At 31.9% G+C, this 21,458-nt stretch overlaps 1 protein-coding gene across 2 annotated transcripts; it reads left to right on the plus strand.

Annotated features, from left to right (window-relative positions):
- Positions 1–2,309: 2,309 nt before the first annotated feature.
- On the plus strand, positions 2,310–20,858 carry LOC111704597 (calmodulin-beta). 2 transcript variants are annotated; one of them, XM_023476884.1, is made up of 7 exons: positions 2,310–2,362; positions 3,914–3,988; positions 5,513–5,598; positions 15,199–15,246; positions 16,094–16,187; positions 16,804–16,842; positions 18,207–20,858. In XM_023476884.1, exons 2-7 carry the CDS (start codon positions 3,914–3,916, stop codon positions 18,369–18,371), a joined length of 507 nt encoding a protein of 168 aa, XP_023332652.1. In that variant the 5' UTR covers positions 2,310–2,362; the 3' UTR covers positions 18,372–20,858. The 2 variants fall into 2 exon arrangements, with proteins under 2 accessions (XP_023332652.1, XP_023332651.1); XM_023476883.1 differs by lacking the exon at positions 2,310–2,362 and adding an exon at positions 2,895–2,938.
- The last annotated feature ends 600 nt before the right edge of the window (positions 20,859–21,458 follow it).

Genomic DNA, 21,458 nt, shown 5'->3' on the forward strand with positions numbered 1-21,458 from the left:
CCAAAATGCGAAATTTTGGCGGCATTTTTTTACTCGCAAAATTTTCGCAAAACGACGATTTCCCAATTGTGCTGGAAACCCTACTTTGTACGTACTTGTACATATGCCTGATTTGGACCGACACGTCTTTGAACGTACTTGTTCATGATGCCTGATTAAGACCGACACATCTTTAAACGTACTTGTACATATGTCTGCAATTTAGACCAACACATCGTTGAACGTACTTGTACACATGCCTGATTTAGACCAACACGTCTTTGAACGTTATTGTACATATGCCTGATTGGACCAGCTTTGACCGAACTATACTGTACATGCTGTTTTGACCATTTTGAGCCCATAAACTTGGTCTATAGCGTTTAAATCGTTGATTAGTATAATAATCTATCTTCTAAACTAAAAGTTGGTGTGACCTATTGTTTGGTTTCAGTCCACTCAAAAGTAGAATTTTCGAATTTTGTAGCTTAAACTTTAAGGCATTAACGCTTTCTTTGTTAGCCTTTGAATAAAAAAACGTGATTTAAAATTTAATCCCTAACATACATATTTAGCGTTTGTTAGTTTTACGTGGATCTCTGGTTAGTTTCACGTGGATCTCTCGTGTTGGATATATTTAATGATATAATTATGCATGATTACTCTTAGATCTAATTAGTGTAATGCAAATTCATTATGTATCCCTGTAACGTAATAAACATACCACGGGGCATGGAGTTATCGGGATAAAAATACTTTTTCAAAGATGTACGATTTTTTATTTGTTTCTTCTGCTCCCTTTCTTTGGTTTGGATGTTTTCAAATTGTCAAAATAATTTTTGAAAATGTATTTCTATTTTCAAATAATAATATTCCTGTGTGACCAAGGTTGAATAATGTAGGTGAAGACGACCTTTATAGCAATAGACTCTCTAAATCCTCATATGACGTCATTATTTTAAAGAATGATAAATTGTTCGGCTCACTAAATATAAACGAACTTAAAAATTGAAAACTTGAATTAGAACGTTGTATTTCTTAGCTTCCAACTTGTTATATCAATCAATATTTGTTGAACATAATGATTGTATGTTAAGTATCAGTGACGTCATATGAGGATTTAGAGTGTACATTGCAATAAAGACGACATTTATCCAAAGTATCTCTCCTTATATATAATCTTGTGTGTGACACTGAGAACCAAAGGTTGCAACTTAAACAAATTTTCATATGAATTTTGCAAATTAAATCTTAAAAACTAATTTAAAAACAAATGCAGTTATAACGGCTGCAAAAAAAATTATAAGTGATTTAGTAGGTGAATCAAAGGCTTTGCGACACTTAAAAGTACAGGGTGTCCCAAAAAACATGGGAATTCAGTGACGAATTCGATATCGTCTTTTCAAATAATTCTTTGATTTAGTATAGTGACACCTACTGAGAAAGCTGTAATCTGTAAGAGTTTCGTCTGCTATGTTTACATTTTGTTTGTTTATGTTTTGACTGCAACCGGTTGTACTTAGTAAAACAAGAAAATTACAGTATACAAACAGAGTAAACTTGTCCGTATTCACTGTTCATCTTGCGGAGACATTATAGACACATCTTTGCAGTCTTTTACCCTTTTCTTTAAATAAACTCTAGCCGACATAATAATATTATGGCTTTTGAAATTAGGTATTACAATGCTAATTCAGAACAAAGACGATATCGAATTCGTCACTCAATTCCCATGTTTTTTGGGACACCCTGTAGGTCCAGTCTTAAGATCTATGTTTAAATAAGCCGTTCAAGCTTGGGTTAAAAATATGAAGTTATATTAAAACCATTTCAATAGATGTAACTTTGTTCATTTAAGCGGAGCTGGATCAATATTTAACAAAAGAAATAAAAGATATTTGTACAGGGAAAACTGGGTTCCTAAGCTAGTATTGGTATCAGTAAGGTGAAAATTAATTCCTAAAAAATGTTCCTTATTGACATAGACTTGAACTTAAATACAACTAAAAAAAGCGTTTGTGCGCTTTCTAAAACTACAACTGGCTTTCTCAAGATAATTTATTATTTTAATTTTTAATTTCTAAAGATTTTTATCATTTTGAAATTAATTAAAATAGTCCAAGCAACCTGCAATTCATTTATCATGCTTGCTAAAAAAATATTGCATAATATAAAAAATTAGATTTTTCGTATGACTAGGCTTTTAGCGCGCTTCGCGCCCATCTTCTATTTCAACTTTTAATTGTGGCTTTATCTCTGAGCATCTTCTCTTTGTAAAGTATAAAACAAAAACAAAAAAAAANAACAAGCTTTAGCGAGGTCAATTTCTTAGTCAATATTTCCAGTTAGCAGTTCAGTTAACTGGTAAACAAGCTTTAGCGAGGTCAATTTCTTAGTCAATATTTCCAGTTAGCAGTTCAGTTAACTGGTAAACAAGCTTTAGCGAGGTCAATTTCTTAGTCAATATTTCCAGTTAGCAGTTCAGTTAACTGGTAAACAAGCTTTAGCGAGGTCAATTTCTTAGTCAATATTTCCAGTTAGCAGTTCAGTTAACTGGTAAACAAGCTTTAGCGAGGTCAATTTCTTAGTCAATATTTCCAGTTAGCAGTTCAGTTAACTGGTAAACAAGCTTTAGCGAGGTCAATTTCTTAGTCAATATTTCCAGTTAGCAGTTCAGTTAACTGGTAAACAAGCTTTAGCGAGGTCAATTTCTTAGTCAATATTTCCAGTTAGCAGTTCAGTTAACTGGTAAACAAGCTTTAGCGAGGTCAATTTCTTAGTCAATATTTCCAGTTAGCAGTTCAGTTAACTGGTAAACAAGCTTTAGCGAGGTCAATTTCTTAGTCAATATTTCCAGTTAGCAGTTCAGTTAACTGGTAAACAAGCTTTAGCGAGGTCAATTTCTTAGTCAATATTTCCAGTTAGCATCTCAGTTTACTGATAAACAAGCTTTAGCGAGGTTAGTTTCTTAGTCAATATTTCCAGTTAGCAGTCCAGTTAACATTTCTAGTTAGCAGTGTATATGTATAATGTTCCAGAGTTGTATAATGTTCCAGAGGTATACAATGTTCCAGAGGTGTATAATGTTTCAGATGTAAATAACAATCCAGAGGTGTAAATGTTCCAGAGATATATAATTTTCCAGAAGTAAATGATGTTCCAGAGGTGTATAATGTTCCAGAGGTGTATAATGTTCCATATATATATATATAGCCCTCCATATGTGTATAATGTTCCAGAGGTGTATAATGTTCCATAGGTATGAAATGTTCCTAAGGTAAATAATGTTCCAGAGGTATATAATGGTCCAGACGTATATAATGGTCCAGAGGTGTATAATGTTCCAGAGATATATAATGGTCCAGAGGTGTATAATGTTCTAGAGGTAAATGATGTTCCAAAGGTGTAAAATGTTCCAGAGGTATATGATGTTCCAGAGGTGTATAGTGTTACAGAGGTATATAATGTTCTAGAGGTATATAATGTTCCAAAGGTATACAATGTTCCAGATGTGAATAATGTTCCAAAAGTATATAATATTGTAATAATCAATATTTAAAGTTCTATTGGGGCATAATTGGTCACTTAAAGTTCCCTTTTAATTCAATTTCTGAAAACTTCTTACGAAATCAATAATTCTTAATCTATGCATGGCAGTTTAAATGAATATAAAGTGGTTTAATTTAAACTTTATTAAAAAATAGGTGAATTTAAGAAGTGCTTATTTAAACTTTGTAAAAAAAATACTTGGATTAAAAATGTCCGGCAACCATTTTTTACTTTTATAAAACATAGTATCTATTTTTTTTCATTTATTAAAAATAGAAAAAAAATTGTGGATTTCTTATTGTGCAAAGAACTTAACTTTTTGGGTGTTTTTTTTTTTGCCAAACTGTTGGTGAGAAAAGTAGCGCTGAACATGTTCTTTATCTAGATGAGTTGGTTTCTGATGAACAGGAAGGGGGAGGAGAGGAAGAAGAAGGAAGAGATCAAGAAGCAGTTCATGAAGGTATAATAGGGAAATGACCGCTAAAGTAACGTACTCTCATTTGTTGCAGATACAAATCGCGTCGGATATCTTGACATCTTAATTCTTTTTAAACCAACGAATTAATTTAAAATGTCCAAAGCTCTCAGAATTAATGAATGATGAGAAGTAATTGAACTTTACACAAATAATATTTTCTCTCTTGGGGCCCAGGAACGTGCAGAAAAGAAGTTCAACAAGCCAAACCTACTTATCACAGTTTATTAATACGATCTCTGGAACGGCTGTACTAATCTGGCTGACATTTTTTAAGGAACCCAAGGGACCCTGGGCCGGGTTACATACGCTGAAAAAAAAAATTAATCTATTTTTTTACATTAATTTTTTTAATTCGAATTTATTTTTAATTTTTTTTTAATCAAATATAAACATTCAAAGTAAAGTGATTTGTGTCTAATTGGAAGAACTAAAAGGTAAACTGTGTTTTTTGTACTATGTTACATTACAATGACACTGAGTGTCAAACTAAAAGTAAAAGATGGCAATTTATGTCTTTCCTATAATTTATTGACATAAAATGACCATAGAGAATAGAATATATAGAGAGGAATTTACTAGAAAAAAGTGTAAAACGGCCATTTTGTTGTACTGTTTCCATACTGCAGGTGTACTTCACATGTTTATGCCATATAATCTGTTGGGCCCTGGAATATCATTTTATAGAAAATCTAAAATTATTGTTAAAAGAAAACCAAATTATGAAATAGGCTGGTTTCATAACTGACCAATGATCATTTTACATAGACTCTATGCCTTCCACTTTACAAACAATCATTTTCCGTTATAACTATAAATCAAATGATGTTTTTATTCACCTAATTCATTATATAGTTTATTTAACAGCTTTAAAAATTTCGAAATTGAAATGAATAGTCCAGAGCCCAAAACTTAAGACAGGGTATCGTTATGAAAACCAGTTTTAAAACCCGGGTTTTACGAATGGGGTTTTGTGAATATCAATATTTTTGTCATGAAATGTTATTTTTCAGTTTGTTTATATTCTCCATTTTTTTCGAATCTCATAAATCAAAATGTACACAAATGTTAAGACCCCAAAAAGGAAACTCGGGAGTTTCGTTCAACGATACTCTTTTAAATTTTGGGCTTAGGGAACATACTGTATTAATGTACTCTACTGCATATAATTTGTGAACATTTACATGATTTGTACACTTTGAACTCCCTTTCAGGCTGAAAGGGACTGAAAAAAATTCATACCGAGAGATTCTTTTAATTCCTCTCTATATATTCTATTCTCTATGAAAATGACACTGCACAGTGAACACTGCATCAGAATAAAGACTTAAGCAACCGCTTTATTTCTCAGTCTCAGATCATTTTCTGATATAAAAAAAAAACATGAAAACCTCCCTGTTTTGGAAAATAAACCAACAAGAATTTTCTAAATAGATAATAAATCGACGAATACCTATCTATCTATCTATCTGTCTATCTATCTATCTATCTATCTATATATCTATCTAGGCTATTGGAAAGGATGCCTCTGATGGTAAGCTGAGTAGAGATCAGTGGACGAATGTACTAATAGCAGCGGGAATACATAACTCAACGTAAGTGTACGTAAATAAAAGAAAAGTCACGCCACATGTACATTAGAATCAGACCTGATACAACCTGTACGGTCCTAGTTTGTACTGCCCGGTAAACCAACTATACTGGTAGACCTGATACAACCTGTACGGTCCTATAGTTTGTACTGCCCGGTGAACCAACTACACTGGCAGACATGTAGCAGGGTATGATAAAGTTGGCTCATAGTAAATGCCCTACTCCATAAAGGTTTCTCAAACCCGTATCTAACCAGGTACAATTTAGTTTCACTTAGCTATCAATGGCTAAACCAGTGGCCGAATTTAAAGAATTTGAGCGGCGGTTTAAATTTAAGCCGCGGTTTAAATATGGTTGGTTCCACTTAAAATTGTATCAAATGTTTCAAGATTTAAGCTGGCGCTTAATTTAAACCGAGTTTTGGCGGATTTAAACCGCGGCTCAAATTCTTTAAATTCCATCTCAGGACACAATCTCGTCAGTTATCATAATGTCAGGCACAACAATTGTGCAGTGTAAACAGACCCATTTGACTTTTGTTTAACTTATTGTTATAGTCATAGATTAATTAACCATAACAGATAAAACACGCTATGTCATCTTTTCAAGATTTAGGGTTTTTTACTCACAATAACCCTAAGGCAGAAGCCAAAAGGAGTTACGCACAAGCTCCTATAAGTGAGCCTGTTCTACGCTGTGCGTAACACCTTTGGGCTTCTACCTTAGGGTTATTGTGAACGAAAACCCCCTAAATCTTGAAAAGACAACATCTAGTCTTCTATGTGTTATTGTTAAATAATCTATGAGTATAGCTATTTGTTTTGTAAGAACATCAAATGAACTTTAGTATTGCTTTGATATCGTCTTTCTTTTCTACAGTTTTCTGGTTATCAGTGTAGCTATGTAGGCTGGTGCAACTTGTAAGTTGACACATCTAAACTTAAAGATTAAGAATTGGATATTCTTAATCCCGCTCCTTTAATATGAATATCGTCTGTGGAGCTTTTGACTTTCTTGATAATCCTCTCTCTTGGGTTTCAACCAATGAGGGTTCTCTTATTGAGTGTGTGTTAAATTGTCCAGCTTCTGATTGGCTGTTTGGTTGATGCAAACGATCAGTGTAGTGTAGTTATCCGAGCTGACCGGACGTGTCTTTGTGAGCTCCCGGATTAAACTGACCGACAACCCAACACCGGGTTAACTTATTCACATGTATACAGATACATTTATTTTAGCAATAAACGTTATCTTATCTTATCATCTGATTGGTTGAATCTGAGACACTTTAATGGATATAAAAAATAAAAGTCTGCAGAGTAACAAAATGATAAAATAAGCATTTATCTCGATATTCATAATTCTAAAGTTTTCAGCTCTGGTTAAATTTGCATTAACTAATAAGGCAATGTTCACGGGCAGCCGTAGTACATTTGATTTTCCGAGCCGGGTCAACCTTTCCGGTCCCAGTTTGTACTGTACCTAGCTCTATGGACAGGACTCGCCGGTGCAACAAGTTTGACGCGGTCAGACTTTATGCTTAATATAGGTTCAATTTACTTTTACTAAAGGGGCAGTCGAGGTGAGTTTGTTGAGTAAAAATACTAAGATTGAAAAGTAAATGCAAAGAAAATATTAATAATAAAAAACTTTGTTACCGAGAAAGTTGGTTACATATTATATAATAAATAAAGTATAAAAAATCAATTATACCGTCGGAATACAATATAAATCTTTTTTCATTTTTTGTTAATCCTGCACTGCGTGTTAAACAATATTATTTTCTCAACAATAACAATAAATTAGAAACTTGAAAGTCTAATGTAATATATACAATATATTCACTTCTAAAGCGTAGAAATAATCATATCTTGGGGGAGGGGGGCCGGAGGGGGATTGGTATTTTTATAATAGAATTCATTTTCCGAAAAACTCTTTTTTGTTATGCTTATCAAGGTGTTTTTAATATAAAAATATGCGAAATCATTTAGGTCTGAGAAATGAATTTTAATCAATCGGGATAAAATATTTTATTTCAATGGCCGACCAAACTTTGAAATTTCGAGATTTAATAATCCTTAGTTTAAAGGTAGACAATAGACAAGACAAAGGAATTGAGTTTTTGCCACAAACTCAAGTTATCTAATACCTATATCTAAGCAACTAGATGGTATAAACCTTTAATATTTCAAACTTATATTCTTTCATTTAACAGAATTCATAGTTTGAAATATCAAACGTATACGACATCGGAGTAAAAAGATATAGAGATTAGAAAATCAGAGTTTGTGGCAAAGACTCAATTCCTTTTGTATGATTTGCCAGCTTTTTAAGGTTTAAAAAGTAAGTCAAAACAGAAATTAACTTTGGCAAAGAAAAATTCTGGACCAAAACTTTTTTTACTGGTAAAAACCCGTAAAGAAAGCCCCCCCCCCCCCTCCCACCCCTGCACCCTCCGGTATCAATTTATAACGTTGAATAGATTAGTATTAAAGCTAATTTAAAAGTGTCTACTATATCCTATTAACCTGCTATATTACACAATATATTTCCTATATAATGTAAAATATATAATTTATTATTTATTGTAAAATCAAATACTAACGACCAATAAATAAAAAAATATCAACATAAATGTGAGTGACCTAAACTAAATTAAGCTTTCAGGCGCCTTAAACATTTTTTTTTGATTCAACTACTTTAATGAACTGAGCGCTCGATTCAAATTCTAATCTGCTGATCCCTATAGATCTTTAATATTTACAAATTGACTATTTGATTTATAATAATCAGAGTTCAGAGTTTGAAATATCAAATATCTTAGACATGAGATTTAAAAATATAAAGATTAGAATATTAAAGTTTATACTTTCTAAACATTATCTTAGCTTTCTTATGTTATCGGTTTAATGAAGTATTGTGGGCCCCATAAACTGCGAAAAAGGAAGACGATATTCATGTTTAATGTTGTTAATGTTGCAAATACTTTAACCTGTAGATTAAAAATCAAATCATTGAGTGAAACTATTTAAACTACATATCTGCATTGATTCAAGTTCATTTGGCTTTTTAAAATCAAAATTTGAGTTCAAAAGTCGTCTTTGTAATCCACTGTATACATTTGAGATTTATGTATTTTAAGGCTTTTGTATGTACTATTTCATTAAGAGGGAAAAAATCTATTAATGAAACAAAATTAGACCAAACTTTAAACATTAATCAAAAACCAAATATATAAGGACTACCGAGTGTATAAAAAGGAAAATGTTGAAATATAAATTTAGCTTTAGGACTTTTAAATTAAAAAGAAACTTGGTCCGAATTTAATGAATTTGAGAGACCGGTTCAAATCTTGATTTGAACCGGCGATAGGTAATTCAGCGACCTCTCCAATTCATTAAATTCGGTCTCAGATCACCCAACTCTTACTCCAGTTTTTCGGATCTGTGATATTTCAAATAATGATGCGAGATTTTAAGTTTCTTTGTTCTTGGGAGGATTAGAAGCTTTAATTTGTAAATTTGAATACCCTTTTTTATTGGGGGTTGGGGGGGAGGGGGGTCATAAAAAATAAAGGGGTTAATTTATTTTGAAATAATTATGAACATAAACGTTTCCTAAAATTACCTATCATACTATTTTTTCTCTCTATATCTCGCAGAAAAGTTCAGGACAAAATTTAATCCAAAAAAGCTTGATTGAACCTTCTCGATAAAGAGAAAATTGCTGTCCAAAAACTTCATTACACTGCGAACCAGAATAATTATAGTGCTTTAAATAGTTATTTAGAAGTGAATATATCTATATAATAAAACAAGACATTCATATATATGTTCCCTCTGGCCAACAATACGGCTGGACTGAATGGGCTGGCATTTTTGTAGGCACTCGTGGGTAGCCTGGGGCTAAAAAATTCGATTTTTTCCAAATTTTTAGACAAATTTTAACACATTTTTTTCCACGGGTAACGCCGGGCTCTTCAGCTATTTATATATTACATTAGACTTTTAATTTTCTAATTCATTGTTATTGTTCAGAAAATTAATATTATTCAACACGCAATGTAGGGTTGATGAAAAATGAAAAAAAAAGATTTATATCGATGGTATAATTGATTTTATATATTTTTTGGTATCTAATATATAACCAGCTCTCTCGGTAACAAAGTTTTTTATTATTGTTATTAATGTTTTCTTTGCATTTGTAATTACTTTTCAATCTTAGTTTTTCGAAGTACATTGCTACATTTGAAACAGAAACATATTGCGTAAGAGAAGAATTAATCGATGAAAATGATAATATTTGTTGAGTCTATATAAATCCCTTTTTTTTGCAAAATTGCCGTATTAGTGAATGTAAATCAGAGCTGAAAACTTTAGAATTTAGAATCGAGCTAAATTCTTGAACTCCTCTTTTTGTTAATCTGCAAACACTATTATGATCTTTATTTTAATATACATTAAAGTATCTAAACTTCAACCAATCAGGTGTTACGCGCATGCGGCATAAAACAGAACTCCCTCTGGAGCATGCGCGTAACTCCTTTTGGCTTCTGCCTCAGGGTTATTGTGAACAAAAAAAACCCTACATCTTGAGAAGACGACATCTAGTATTCTATCTGTTATTGTTAATAACTTGAATCGACTTCCTTTTCTAGAGATTTCTGGTTATCACTGTAGCAAAGACAAGGTACTAATGAAAGGAAAGTTAATTGCGGTTGTGTATACTCTGCGTACATATTGAAACCAGTTCTCTCTGGGCGGAATTCGTAAACAAGAATAGATGCATCTTGTGTTTGTCTAGTATCCGAGGAGGAACAAAGCATTTAATATTGATAATTTTGATAATTGACATAATAGTTTCCTATGACAAGAATATTTCATCGATGCTGCAACATCCGTCTTGTGTTTACTTTTCCGCTCAAAGACAGTTCACTGCAGTACAAAATATGCGTACACCTCTGATACAACTTTCCTTGCATTAGTACCTTGAGGTAAGCCAACTATATTATACCCTGCTACATGTCTACCAGTGTAGTTGGTAAACCGGGAAGTACAAACTATAGGACCGTACAGGTTGGTTCAGCTCAGATTGTAATGTACATGATTTGAATGTGACTTTGGAATATTCTGAAATATTCTGGGAATATTCTGAAATATTTTGGGAATATTCTGGAATATTCTGGAATATTCTGGAAATAGTCTTTTATGCTGGAAATATTCTTGAATGTAAGAAACTATTATATTGCAATATTTGTAGCTGAGCCTAGCTTTAATCTTGCATGGTTATGTCTAGTTATGGTTTTATCAAGATTATAAAATCTACTCAACCAAACCAAACCAAATATTTAAATTTAATCAACCCCCACCCCCTTCATTTTATGTTAAGGGTAAAAGATCCAAATCAAGGAGTAAGGGAGTTGGACTTAAGAATGCTTCATTTCAATCTTTTCTTAATCTACAGATTAATTTGTTCTTTACAGAAGCCAATCAGAGGCCAGGGAATTTTGCTCTGAACCAATGGGAGAATAGAAAAATTAATATCCAAATTCAAGCGATCTTGCAGATTCTTCTTAAAATTTAAAAGTGCCCATTGTAGATATTGAGATCAACTGAGCGCGATCAACTGTGGGTAATCATGCATAAAAATTCCCAAGGAGAATTGAATACAAGGAGGGGGAAATAGGGTTTCCGTACACTTTGCTGTGACGTATTTGGACTGCTGGAGAACTAGTTTTTGCGTAAAAACAATAATAAAGGCAGCCGATCTAATGTAAACAAACATGAGTTAGTATACGGTGAATCTTCATCTAACGCCAGAGATCCACCAAATGTCTGTTTATCATTTGTGTTATTGTTTACAATCTTTATTATTGTTGTTACGCAAAAACTAGTTCTCCAGCAGTCCAAATACGTCACAGCAAAGTGTACGGAAACCCTATTGCCCACTCCTTGTATTCAATTCTCTTTGAAAATTCCCAGCTTTGTTCATATTGCCAATAATACTCTATCTCAATGTGACTTGTGTGTCAACAATACACATGTACTGTAGGTCAATAGATGAATTTTAAGCATGTACCGACATAGATCTGAACTGCTCTGAAAAGTGGCATCGATTTTTCAGACTGGTTCGAGTTTGAAGTGTCGCAAAGCCTTTAACCCTTTCCATTACCCCCCCTAACTCCCTTTTTTTAAACGATTATAAACTGGTTTCGTGTCTTAAGTTAGTTCATTGTACATGTGTACCTTATTTCATAGATAATATGTTTTTTCCAATTTATTCCTAACTAATTATAAAATTGAAACTTTGGAAAAAGTTTTATTGTTCAAAGAATACTGTTTTTAAAGGGACAGACCGGCTATGTAAGGTAGTTAAACTGAGTATGCAGTGTTGTGGAAAAATTCTTTAGGCTTCATTTGAGACATAAAAACGTTTCCACGGTGTATAATTACTGAGTTTGAGTGCATAGTTAACGTTTAAAATCATGTATTGGGTGGGTACGTTTTCAGAATCGGTTTTTTAATTATTAAATAATGACTACGAAAAATAAAGAAAAAATTATACAGTAAACTAATTAGAATGTTAGGAACACATTCCTCAAAAGAAATTTGTTAATAAATCAATGTTAGAATCAATTATTTCGTTTCCATCATTATATTGTTAATTTCTTATTTCCTATGAATTTATTCGCAGATTTCTACAAATTCTTCAAATGTCGTCTTATCAATTAAAATTCCAGAAAATCTGCAGAAAATCTTTGTGAATAATCAGCGATTATAGAAAGTAATAATTGAATACGATTACTTATTTTTGATGATAAGATTAATTTTTATTTTCTCAACCTGTTCCTAAACATCTAATTATTTCACTGTAGAATTTTGTTTACATTTTTTGTGTCGTTATTTAATAATTTAAAAACAATTCTAAAAACGTCTCCACTATCCACCCAAAAGTACGATTTTGAACGTCGACTTTGCGCTCAAACTCAGGATTTACAGATCTTTAAAAAGTTTTATATGTCTCAAATGAATCCTTAAGAATTTGTCCACAACACTGCATACTCATTTCAACTACCTTACAATAGGTCTGTCCCTTTAAAATCATTTCTTTATTTATTGCACAATCATCATAAATTTCATTTTCCACGGGCAACTCCGGGCCCTTCACCTAGTTTATTATACAATCATCAATATTTAGAAATTACCTGTCTAAAAAAATATTTACTGATCGCTTAAAGGAACTGAGGGCATTATTCATTTATATATTGATGGAAGGTTGAACCAACCCAGAGATTGAAAGTACTTTTCCGTAAATATATTTTTACAATGTCCTTATAGTAATAAAACAAAATAATATCAAATAAAACAGAATCATTTAAAGAAAAACAATTTATAAAATATAACGGTTAAAATGCTTACCTCGAGTAGCTGGTCAACTGAGCTGGGAACTTTTGAATGGTGCATATCGGGATTAATGCTTGATCCACTCTTTTTCTTCATCTCGAGATTAAATATGGCTTGATCTCCTCTTGTTATTAATCTCCAGATTAATTAACCGATCGGGATTAAGGATATCCTATTCTAAAGTTTTCAGCTCAGATTAGATTTATAGAGTGACGTATCTCATTCACAAGAGTACCATTGAAATTTAAATACTTTTGACGGACTTATCCTTATATATTTACAGAACTTTATTTACAAGCTGAGTTTTAATTTTAGGAAATATAAATATGTACTTCCTAAAAGTCGCCGAAAATAAATATTTAAATTCGAATATTTTAAATCCTCTCTGCCCTCGATGATCGATCAGTGTCATTCGAAATTACGCTTACAGTCCCTTTGAATTATTCCAAATGCATGTAATTATTTGAATTAATTTATTTCCATTATCATGCCAAATGTTGTGTATACATTATAAATACATTATTATTTTTTTTTCAATTGAAATTATTTTCCCTTTTGTCCGAGCGACATAAAAAGAACTATACACGGAGCTAGGCCTACTTACAATAAACTTATTTTAACATTTTTATTTATTTTAATGGTAAATATTCAATTCTTAAAGGAAATTAGTTTTTTCTGTTTTCAAAAAAATTGATATATATTGCTGTGCCGCGGCCCGCCCGTGCAAGCTTCATTATAAGAATTAAATTCGTTTCTAAACAAACCAATTTTGTGAATGGTGATAAACTTTACGGAGTAATAAAAAATTAATTCAATTTTCAGAAATGAAAAATAGTAAGATATAATGTTTTCTGTTTTGTGTAAGCTGAGAATTAAACTGAATCCTTCAAAAAAAAGTTTTAAATTGGAAAATAACTGTTATTGAGATGTTTCAAAAAGAGCATTTAAAAATTTTACCCTCCTGACATTAGGGTTTCCATTCGCAAAACTTTTGCGCATTTTTTGCGGAACGAAACGCAAAATTTTTCTTTCTTTGCGCATCAGTTTTGCGCGAAAAAAACAACAATTTGCGCAATCATTCGCAAAAGTCATTTCGCGCAAATCAAACTCAAGTTTTGCGCAATTCCGCAATTTCGTGAAAATCAAACGGTTGGTGACGGTGTGTGTTTCTTAGAATTCAATTCTGGAAAAATCTTGTTTTGGAATGTCTTCCTATTGGTCACTTTTACATAATTGACCAATGACAGTTAAGAAGAGTTCAAATCTCACAATTTTCTCGACAATTTTATTATTTTAGTTTTGGACAGGCATATTTCCTAAAAGTGGATTCTTCAGGCATTGGTTACTTTCTTGCATTATTTTATATGAGATTAAAGATTTAAGAATATAATTCATACTTGATTAGGCAAAGCTTTTAAGGGTCACTTGAAATTATTTAATAGGATTAAAGTCTTGCCAAGTTTCACACTCTCTAATTTCTATTTTATTAATTTTGGTCCCTTAATATAAACTTTTTGTAACTGGAAGTAACCAATTGAGTGTAGTATAATCGTTATTATACTCGTATGTTAATATTTTTTTTTATGTATGGAATAAATCTTCAGTTGTTTAATTCTAAGGTTTGAATATCAATTTTTGACAATTTGCCTAAAAAGTTACATTTTGCGCAAATTGCGCAAAAAAATTGCGCAAAACTAAAATTTCGTTTTATGCGCAACTTTCGCAAAAAATATTTACAGTTTTGCGCTAATTGCGCAAAAAAAATAGCGCAAAACCGCGCAAAACTCATTGCGCTTCATGCGCAAAAATAGCGCAAAAGTGCGCAAAAGATTTAGCCATTTCGTGGAAACCCTACCTGCCATCTTTCCCACAATTTTACTCCCCAAATGTTAATTGTTCAATACCTATAAAGTAGTGATCTCTGTTTGTTTGTTTATCTGTTAGTTTGTTGATCAAAACTCATGAACCCCTGGAGCGATTTGCCTCATGTTTTAATTGTTGAACTCTGTATAACCACGAAAATGCTCTTAAAAATTCTAAGTTGATTAGGGCGACTTTTTGAAAGTTAAGTTTCCAGTTAAAGCTGGGTTCCTAAGCTAAAAATATATAATCTGGGATTTATATACAATATACATAGCTTATATAACAATAATAAATGTGATGCTTTCTTTTTGAATTCTTACAATTTTTCTGTTGTTATAGGGAGGAAGTGCATAAGAGCTTTGAGACTAGAGTGCTAGAAAATGGCAGGTTTGAAATCTAACATTTTATAAATTCAAATTTTACATTATCAAATATCTATCTAGACATGTTACCGAAATCAATATCCAATATTGAGAAAGTGTCATCAAGTGTGTGTTTGTAATTCGGTTGACCTCAAATGCATTCAAATGATCATTTTTAGTCGTGGAAACTCTTTTTACAATCTTGTTTAAAGAATTTGTTGTCGTAAAAAGGAAGTTTTATATATCCATGGCCATGAGGGAACAAAACTATGTTCAACATGATAAACAAATTAAAGTCAATAAAGTGGCCACCCGGGACAATAAAGTTGCAGTCGAGACAATAAAATTGCAGCCGGGACAATAAAGTTGCAGTCGAGACAATATAGTTGCAGCCGGGACAATAAAGTTTCAGTCGGGACAATAAAGTTTCAGTCGGGACAATAAAGTTGCAGTCAAGAAAATATAGTTGCAGCAGGGACAATAAAGTTGCAGTCGAGACAATAAAGTTGCAGCCGGGACAATAAAGTTGCAGTCGGAACAATAAAGTGGCCAGCCTGTAGTATGAGGTGCCTTGCCGTGACAATAAATTGGACAGCCATGACAAAAAAAAAGTGGGCAGCCACGACAATAAAATAGTCAGCAAGGACAATAAAGTGGTCAGGCAGGGCAATAAATTGGTTAGCCGGGACAATAAAGTGGCAAGCTGGGACAAAAATAAAAGAGGAATCCAGGACAATAAAAAAGCCAGCAATGACAATAAATTGGCTAGTCGGGATAATAAAGTGGCCAGCCGGAACAATAAAATGGGTTTTGACCAAATTTTCATTAAGTTAAGATAAGATGTAAATGATAAATACATTTAATATGTTTAGGCTCTCCTTTGAAGAATTCATGGGAGAAGAGTCCAGAGCAGAACGACTCTTTAAGCTCATGGATAAAGATGGCGACGGATTTGTTACAAAAACGGTAAATTTTAACTTTATTTTTATACAAACTATAGGTGCAAATGTTTATTCAAGAACTGTAATCTAACTCTCCATTGATAGAGTGGCATGTCCGATTCATAATGATACTCTTAAAAGCTTTTTCTGATAAAGTGTGAATAGATATCAATGTTATTGCTTTTACAAACTGCTCATTAATTATCATTCTTAGTTTCTCTTCAAAAGTGACTTGCTTATTTCTGGCATTAGGAAAAACAGAGAATTAAATATGGTGAAGCTCTATAACCGAAGTTATTTTTCACATTATCGATCAGGATAATGTTTCAACAGACAATTGTGAATCGGGCGTGTCCTTTCTTAAATGGAGGGTCGCTTAAAATTTCAAAATCAGTCCCTTTGATTTGTACCAAAACCAATCTCTGAATACCTGAAAACTAATAAGTTCCTTTCTTATTTGTTAGGAAAGAACAAAAACGGAATTATAATATAATTAAATCTAGAAAATGGTTTTCCCCCTACCCTGGGGACTCCTGTCCCCCTCCATCCAGGAGAGCCCCCCCCCTCCCCCTGTAAATCCTTAGGGGTTGGATTAATGTATAATTGATGAGTTTTCTCATATTAATGGAGAATTAATTCAGGAGTTCAGGGAGGTCTGTAAGAATCTCAATAGAGAGCAGGTAAAAACCTAATTTCTTACAGGGGTTTATATTTTTCTTTCATAAAAACCACATTTCTTGCAGGGGTGTATATTTTTCTTTCATAAAACCACAATTCTTACAGGGTTATATATTTTTCTTTTTTAAAACCACATTTCATGCAGGGGTATTTTTTTTTCTTTCCAATAAACCACATTTTTTACAGGGTTATATATTTTTATTTTATAAAAACCACATTTCTTGCAGGGGTATATATTTTTCTTTCCTATAAACCACATTTCTTACAGGGGTATATATTTTTCTTTCATAAAAACTACATTTCTTACAGGGGTATATATTTTTCTTTCCTATAAACCACATTTCTTACAGGAGTATATATATTTTTTGCCTCTTGCAAACATTTCTATCAAACTGTTGAATAGGAAGACGACATTTCAGCATTCTTATTGGTTTTTACTGTTTATTGTTTCCATAAAGCAAATAATTTTACCAGAAGCTTAAACATGAACATTGAACAAGTGATAAAGTAAAATCATAACTTGAGATTTAAAGTAATTTTCTTATTATGGAGTGTTATGGGTCTCACATTTCTATGAAAAATAAATATATCCCTGTTTGTTTATACATTTTCCGCCATTTTCCTCCAATTTCTTTTGCTATTTCGCTTTTATTTCTTGTGATTTTAGTGTTTTTGGCATCTCTTATCAATTTTCTTTTTTACAGTCTTATTCAAATTTTTTCTTCATTTTCTTTTATAGTTTTTCCTACTACTTTTCTTTTTCATTTTAAAGTTTGCTACTTTTCTTTTTCATTTTAGAGTTTACTACTTTTCTTTTTCATTTTAAAGTTTACTACTTTTCTTTTTCATTTTAGAGTTTACTACTTTTCTTTTTAATTTTAGAGTTTACTACTTTTCTTTTTAATTTTAGAGTTTATTACTTTTCTTTTTAATTTTAGAGTTTACTACTTTTCTTTGTCATTTTTAACCTATTTTGCTCTTTATGTTTTTTTCAGTTTCATAATTTCCTTTTTTCTTACTTTTTTATATTTGTTTCTCCTTCTTTATTTTTTTTTCACAGTCTTATCTTTTTCGTGCTTTAAGTAATAATTATTAGAATTTTAAAGTTCTTCTAGCATTTTAATTTTCTTTTTTTCTGATGATAGCTGGGACCACATTTAATCAATAGCAAAACATGGTTTAACTGCCCAGACATGGTTCAACCACTTATCTTTCTGAACAAGAAAAGTGGTCTGCATGGTTCATCTACTTTTTCTTACTTTTAAAAATTCTTTTTTTTTACATATCTTTTTTATATTATTTCTATCCAACTTAAGCTAGATTTTACAAATACTTTGAAATCAAATAATCCAGTTCAAATTTTCAGATTGACTTGGCTTTTAAGAAGTTTGATCAAACAGGAAATGATAAGTTGAATTTCCGCGAGTTTTGTGACATGATGAACAAGCGAACTAACAGCACAAAAAAAGGCAGTGAAACAGCCACAGCAAATCCATCAAACTCATCATCTCATCATGCGCCTGCGCAGTAAGAGGCGACCCATGAAAAATCACTTGGCAAGAGAATTTTTTTCAGATCATCCTGTATTTACAGGGTGCCATCAACGATATACAATTTGGTGACAGAAATATCTTTTTCCTTATACCCAAACATTACAAGTATAAGTGCACCACAGCTTTTCTAATAGATGACTGGCGGATTTCTACATCAACAACAATGAAAAAGTAAAAAACGCACTATAACGTCGGTTTTGCTCAAATAGAAGCTGAATAGAAAATGGGTCCTACGGAAAATTATTCCAAAACTCTGCAAACAAAATTCAGTTTGACACTGAATTTACCTGTGAAATAAGAAGACGACATTTTGGCAATCTAATGTGTTTATGATGTTGATATAAAGCAAACAATTTAAACAAAAATCTACGAATGAAATGAAATGTGTCTGGCTACACTGCACAATTGCTGTGTTTCATATTCATTGATCTTTTCAAAATCATAACTTGAGTTTTACAGTCGTCTTTCTATTTTCTGGGTCCCAGTGTTCACATCACAGTTGAAGACAGATGATAAGTTTTAAATTGCAAACTGGGCATAAAATTAAAAAGTTGGCTTAAAAATCCAGGAAATCATTTTAAATGTATGCTTTGATTATTTCAGAAATTATTAAAGTATTGAATGCACTTCAGGTTGATTTCTGTCATCTTTTATAATCCAAAATATACTGGCGACCACAGTATGAAAGTAATATAGAACTTTTTAGACATATTTCATCAATTTATTTCAAGCAAAGAAAAAAAAGACAACTTTCATATTGTTATGCAAATATTTCTTTTTTTAATAAAGGTATATTCAAAAAAATAATTAAACACATAAGTGGTTTAAAAATTATAACCTATGTTTTGGAACTTGCAGAATCTAATGGGCCAACAAGATACTATAGACCCATAAAATTGTAGAATGGAAGACGACTGTCAGATTCAAATCATGATTTTACGTACTCCATGAACATGAAACATGGCAAATGTTAAGTGTACGTAAAAAGACTCATTTCACTTAATGAATAAATTCTAGGCAACTGGTAAAACTATTAGCTTTATAACAACATCAAAAATGCATACATGTGATTGCTCAAATCACATCTTTTTATTCCACTGTTTTATGTACACCACTGTATTAGAAAATGCTTGAAAATTTTTCTCTTTAACAGTATTATTTACACGTGTGAAACAACGGTGTGTTTTTTTTTCTAAACATTTTTGTGATTTCATCAGTTGGCAAATCACAATGAAATCAAAACCACGTGTTAAGTGAATAAAACTCCATGTTTTCTGTTATAACAGTAAAAACCAGAACAGTGAAATGAATGTCGCCTCCTTTTGAATTTAGAAATGATTTTAAAGATCTTGTAGCTAGCAATTGCTGCAACTGGTTTCTAAAACAGTTTAGGGCATTGTTAAGAAATAAATTGCTCAGCGACATTTCACATTTTCTAAATAAAAGTAGAAAAAGACAAGAATTCCAATTTTTTCTGGTTCTACTTGTTTTAGCGACAATATGTCTCATTAGACTGCTTTTTTAAATTTATTAACAAAACAAATAATTGTAGAAAATAATATATTGTTAAAAATTCCTGCACATCCGGCCTTTCCTTATTTCTCCCATCCTTTATAACACTCTCCCCTACTTTCCCCAACCCTCCACTAATTCCCCACACCCTCCCCTACTTTCCCACAACCTTCACTAATTTCCCCACCCTCCCCTACTTTCCCACACCCTTCACTATAATTTCCCCAACCCTCCACTAATTCCCCACACCCTCCCCTACTTTCCAACACCCTCCCATATTTTTTTACATCCTCACATAACTTCCCATATTCCGAATTGGTTAGGATATCTAAGATTAACGTCGTAAAAATATATTAGCAAGCACTACTTCTTTGAGTCATTTATACCTTTAAGGTGATGCATGCTCATTTTTTTCTGACTTTCTGATCACAAAATATTTCTACTCTGTACTCTGTAACCCAGAATGTAAACTGTTAAAAGGTGTTTATTTTATACTAAAGGTGCAGGGATAGGGTTTGTGTACATTTTTCAGATGACGTATTCGAAGAATCGTTCAGAAACTTGTTTAAGGGGAGTGTTTGCGACAAATGAAAAAGGTAAATAATCAACTCAGGAAATTTTAACCTTTTTTTTAACAATATTTGTTATTTTTTTGTCAACACTAGTTCTTAGAGCAGTCTTAATACGTCATACCCCTATACCTCTCAACTTTAGTGTAAATACCTTTAAAACGTTAATATTTATGTATATCTGTACTGTACTGTAGTGTGAATAGTAAGTGTACATGAGTGCTATTTATACCTGAAGCCGCCTTTAAAAAAGCATCTTTCTAATCAAACTTTTAATTTTCATATTTTCAAGGCTTCTTCCTTCTCCAGATTCCATATCATATTTACAAAATATTCTGTATATCATAATATCAGTGTTAAATAAAGTTTAAAATTCCCCTCTGATAAGTATTATTAATTACTGTAGCAGAAGTGCCCGGCGTCGCCCTTGGTCTTGCTGTATAACACTATCCTTTTTGGACTTACATTTTCTCTATATATCGAAGGTTCTCGATAAAGAGAAAATTTCTGTCCAAAAACTTGATAACACTGCGAACCAAAATAATAGTGTCATAAATAGTTATTTTAATTAAGGAGTCTTCTTTTTGAATCGGGACAAAATTGGCTATCCATGTAGGCAATAAGGAAAGAGTAGGGTTAAATCTAAATTAGATAAATTTGTGTGATTTCGAATTTTTCTGAAAGTCTTCTTTAGAACATCGATTACGTTAATTTTTATCAACAAACGCGTGTTTTCAATTCTTAAATGTAATTTAATTTATTATTAAACTTCTATTATAAATAAAGATATAATACAACAGAACTTTCTTTGCCTTTACTACTTTTGATAAAAAAACATAAATTGTGATTTTTCAATAACAAATCTTACGGGCATATTTACAATCGCAATAACCACAATTTTTTAAAACTTGAACTATTATAATTCAACCAACGTGAAACGAACCGATAAAAATAAAGGTCAAAAATGGGTTAAAAAAAGTTTAA

Source organism: Eurytemora carolleeae, unplaced genomic scaffold (genome assembly GCF_000591075.1).
Source record: "Eurytemora carolleeae unplaced genomic scaffold, Eaff_2.0 scaffold602, whole genome shotgun sequence".
Lineage (NCBI taxonomy): Eukaryota > Metazoa > Arthropoda > Copepoda > Calanoida > Temoridae > Eurytemora > Eurytemora carolleeae.

Coding starts and splice junctions, on each gene's coding strand:
- LOC111704597 (XM_023476884.1), top strand. CDS start 3,914: ATGAGTTGGTTTCTGATGAACAGGAAGGGGGAGGAGAGGAAGAAGAAG. Junction 15,247..16,093: donor AGAGTGCTAGAAAATGGCAG/GTTTGAAATCTA, acceptor TAATATGTTTAG/GCTCTCCTTTGAAGAATTCA. Junction 16,843..18,206: donor AGAATCTCAATAGAGAGCAG/GTAAAAACCTAA, acceptor TCAAATTTTCAG/ATTGACTTGGCTTTTAAGAA.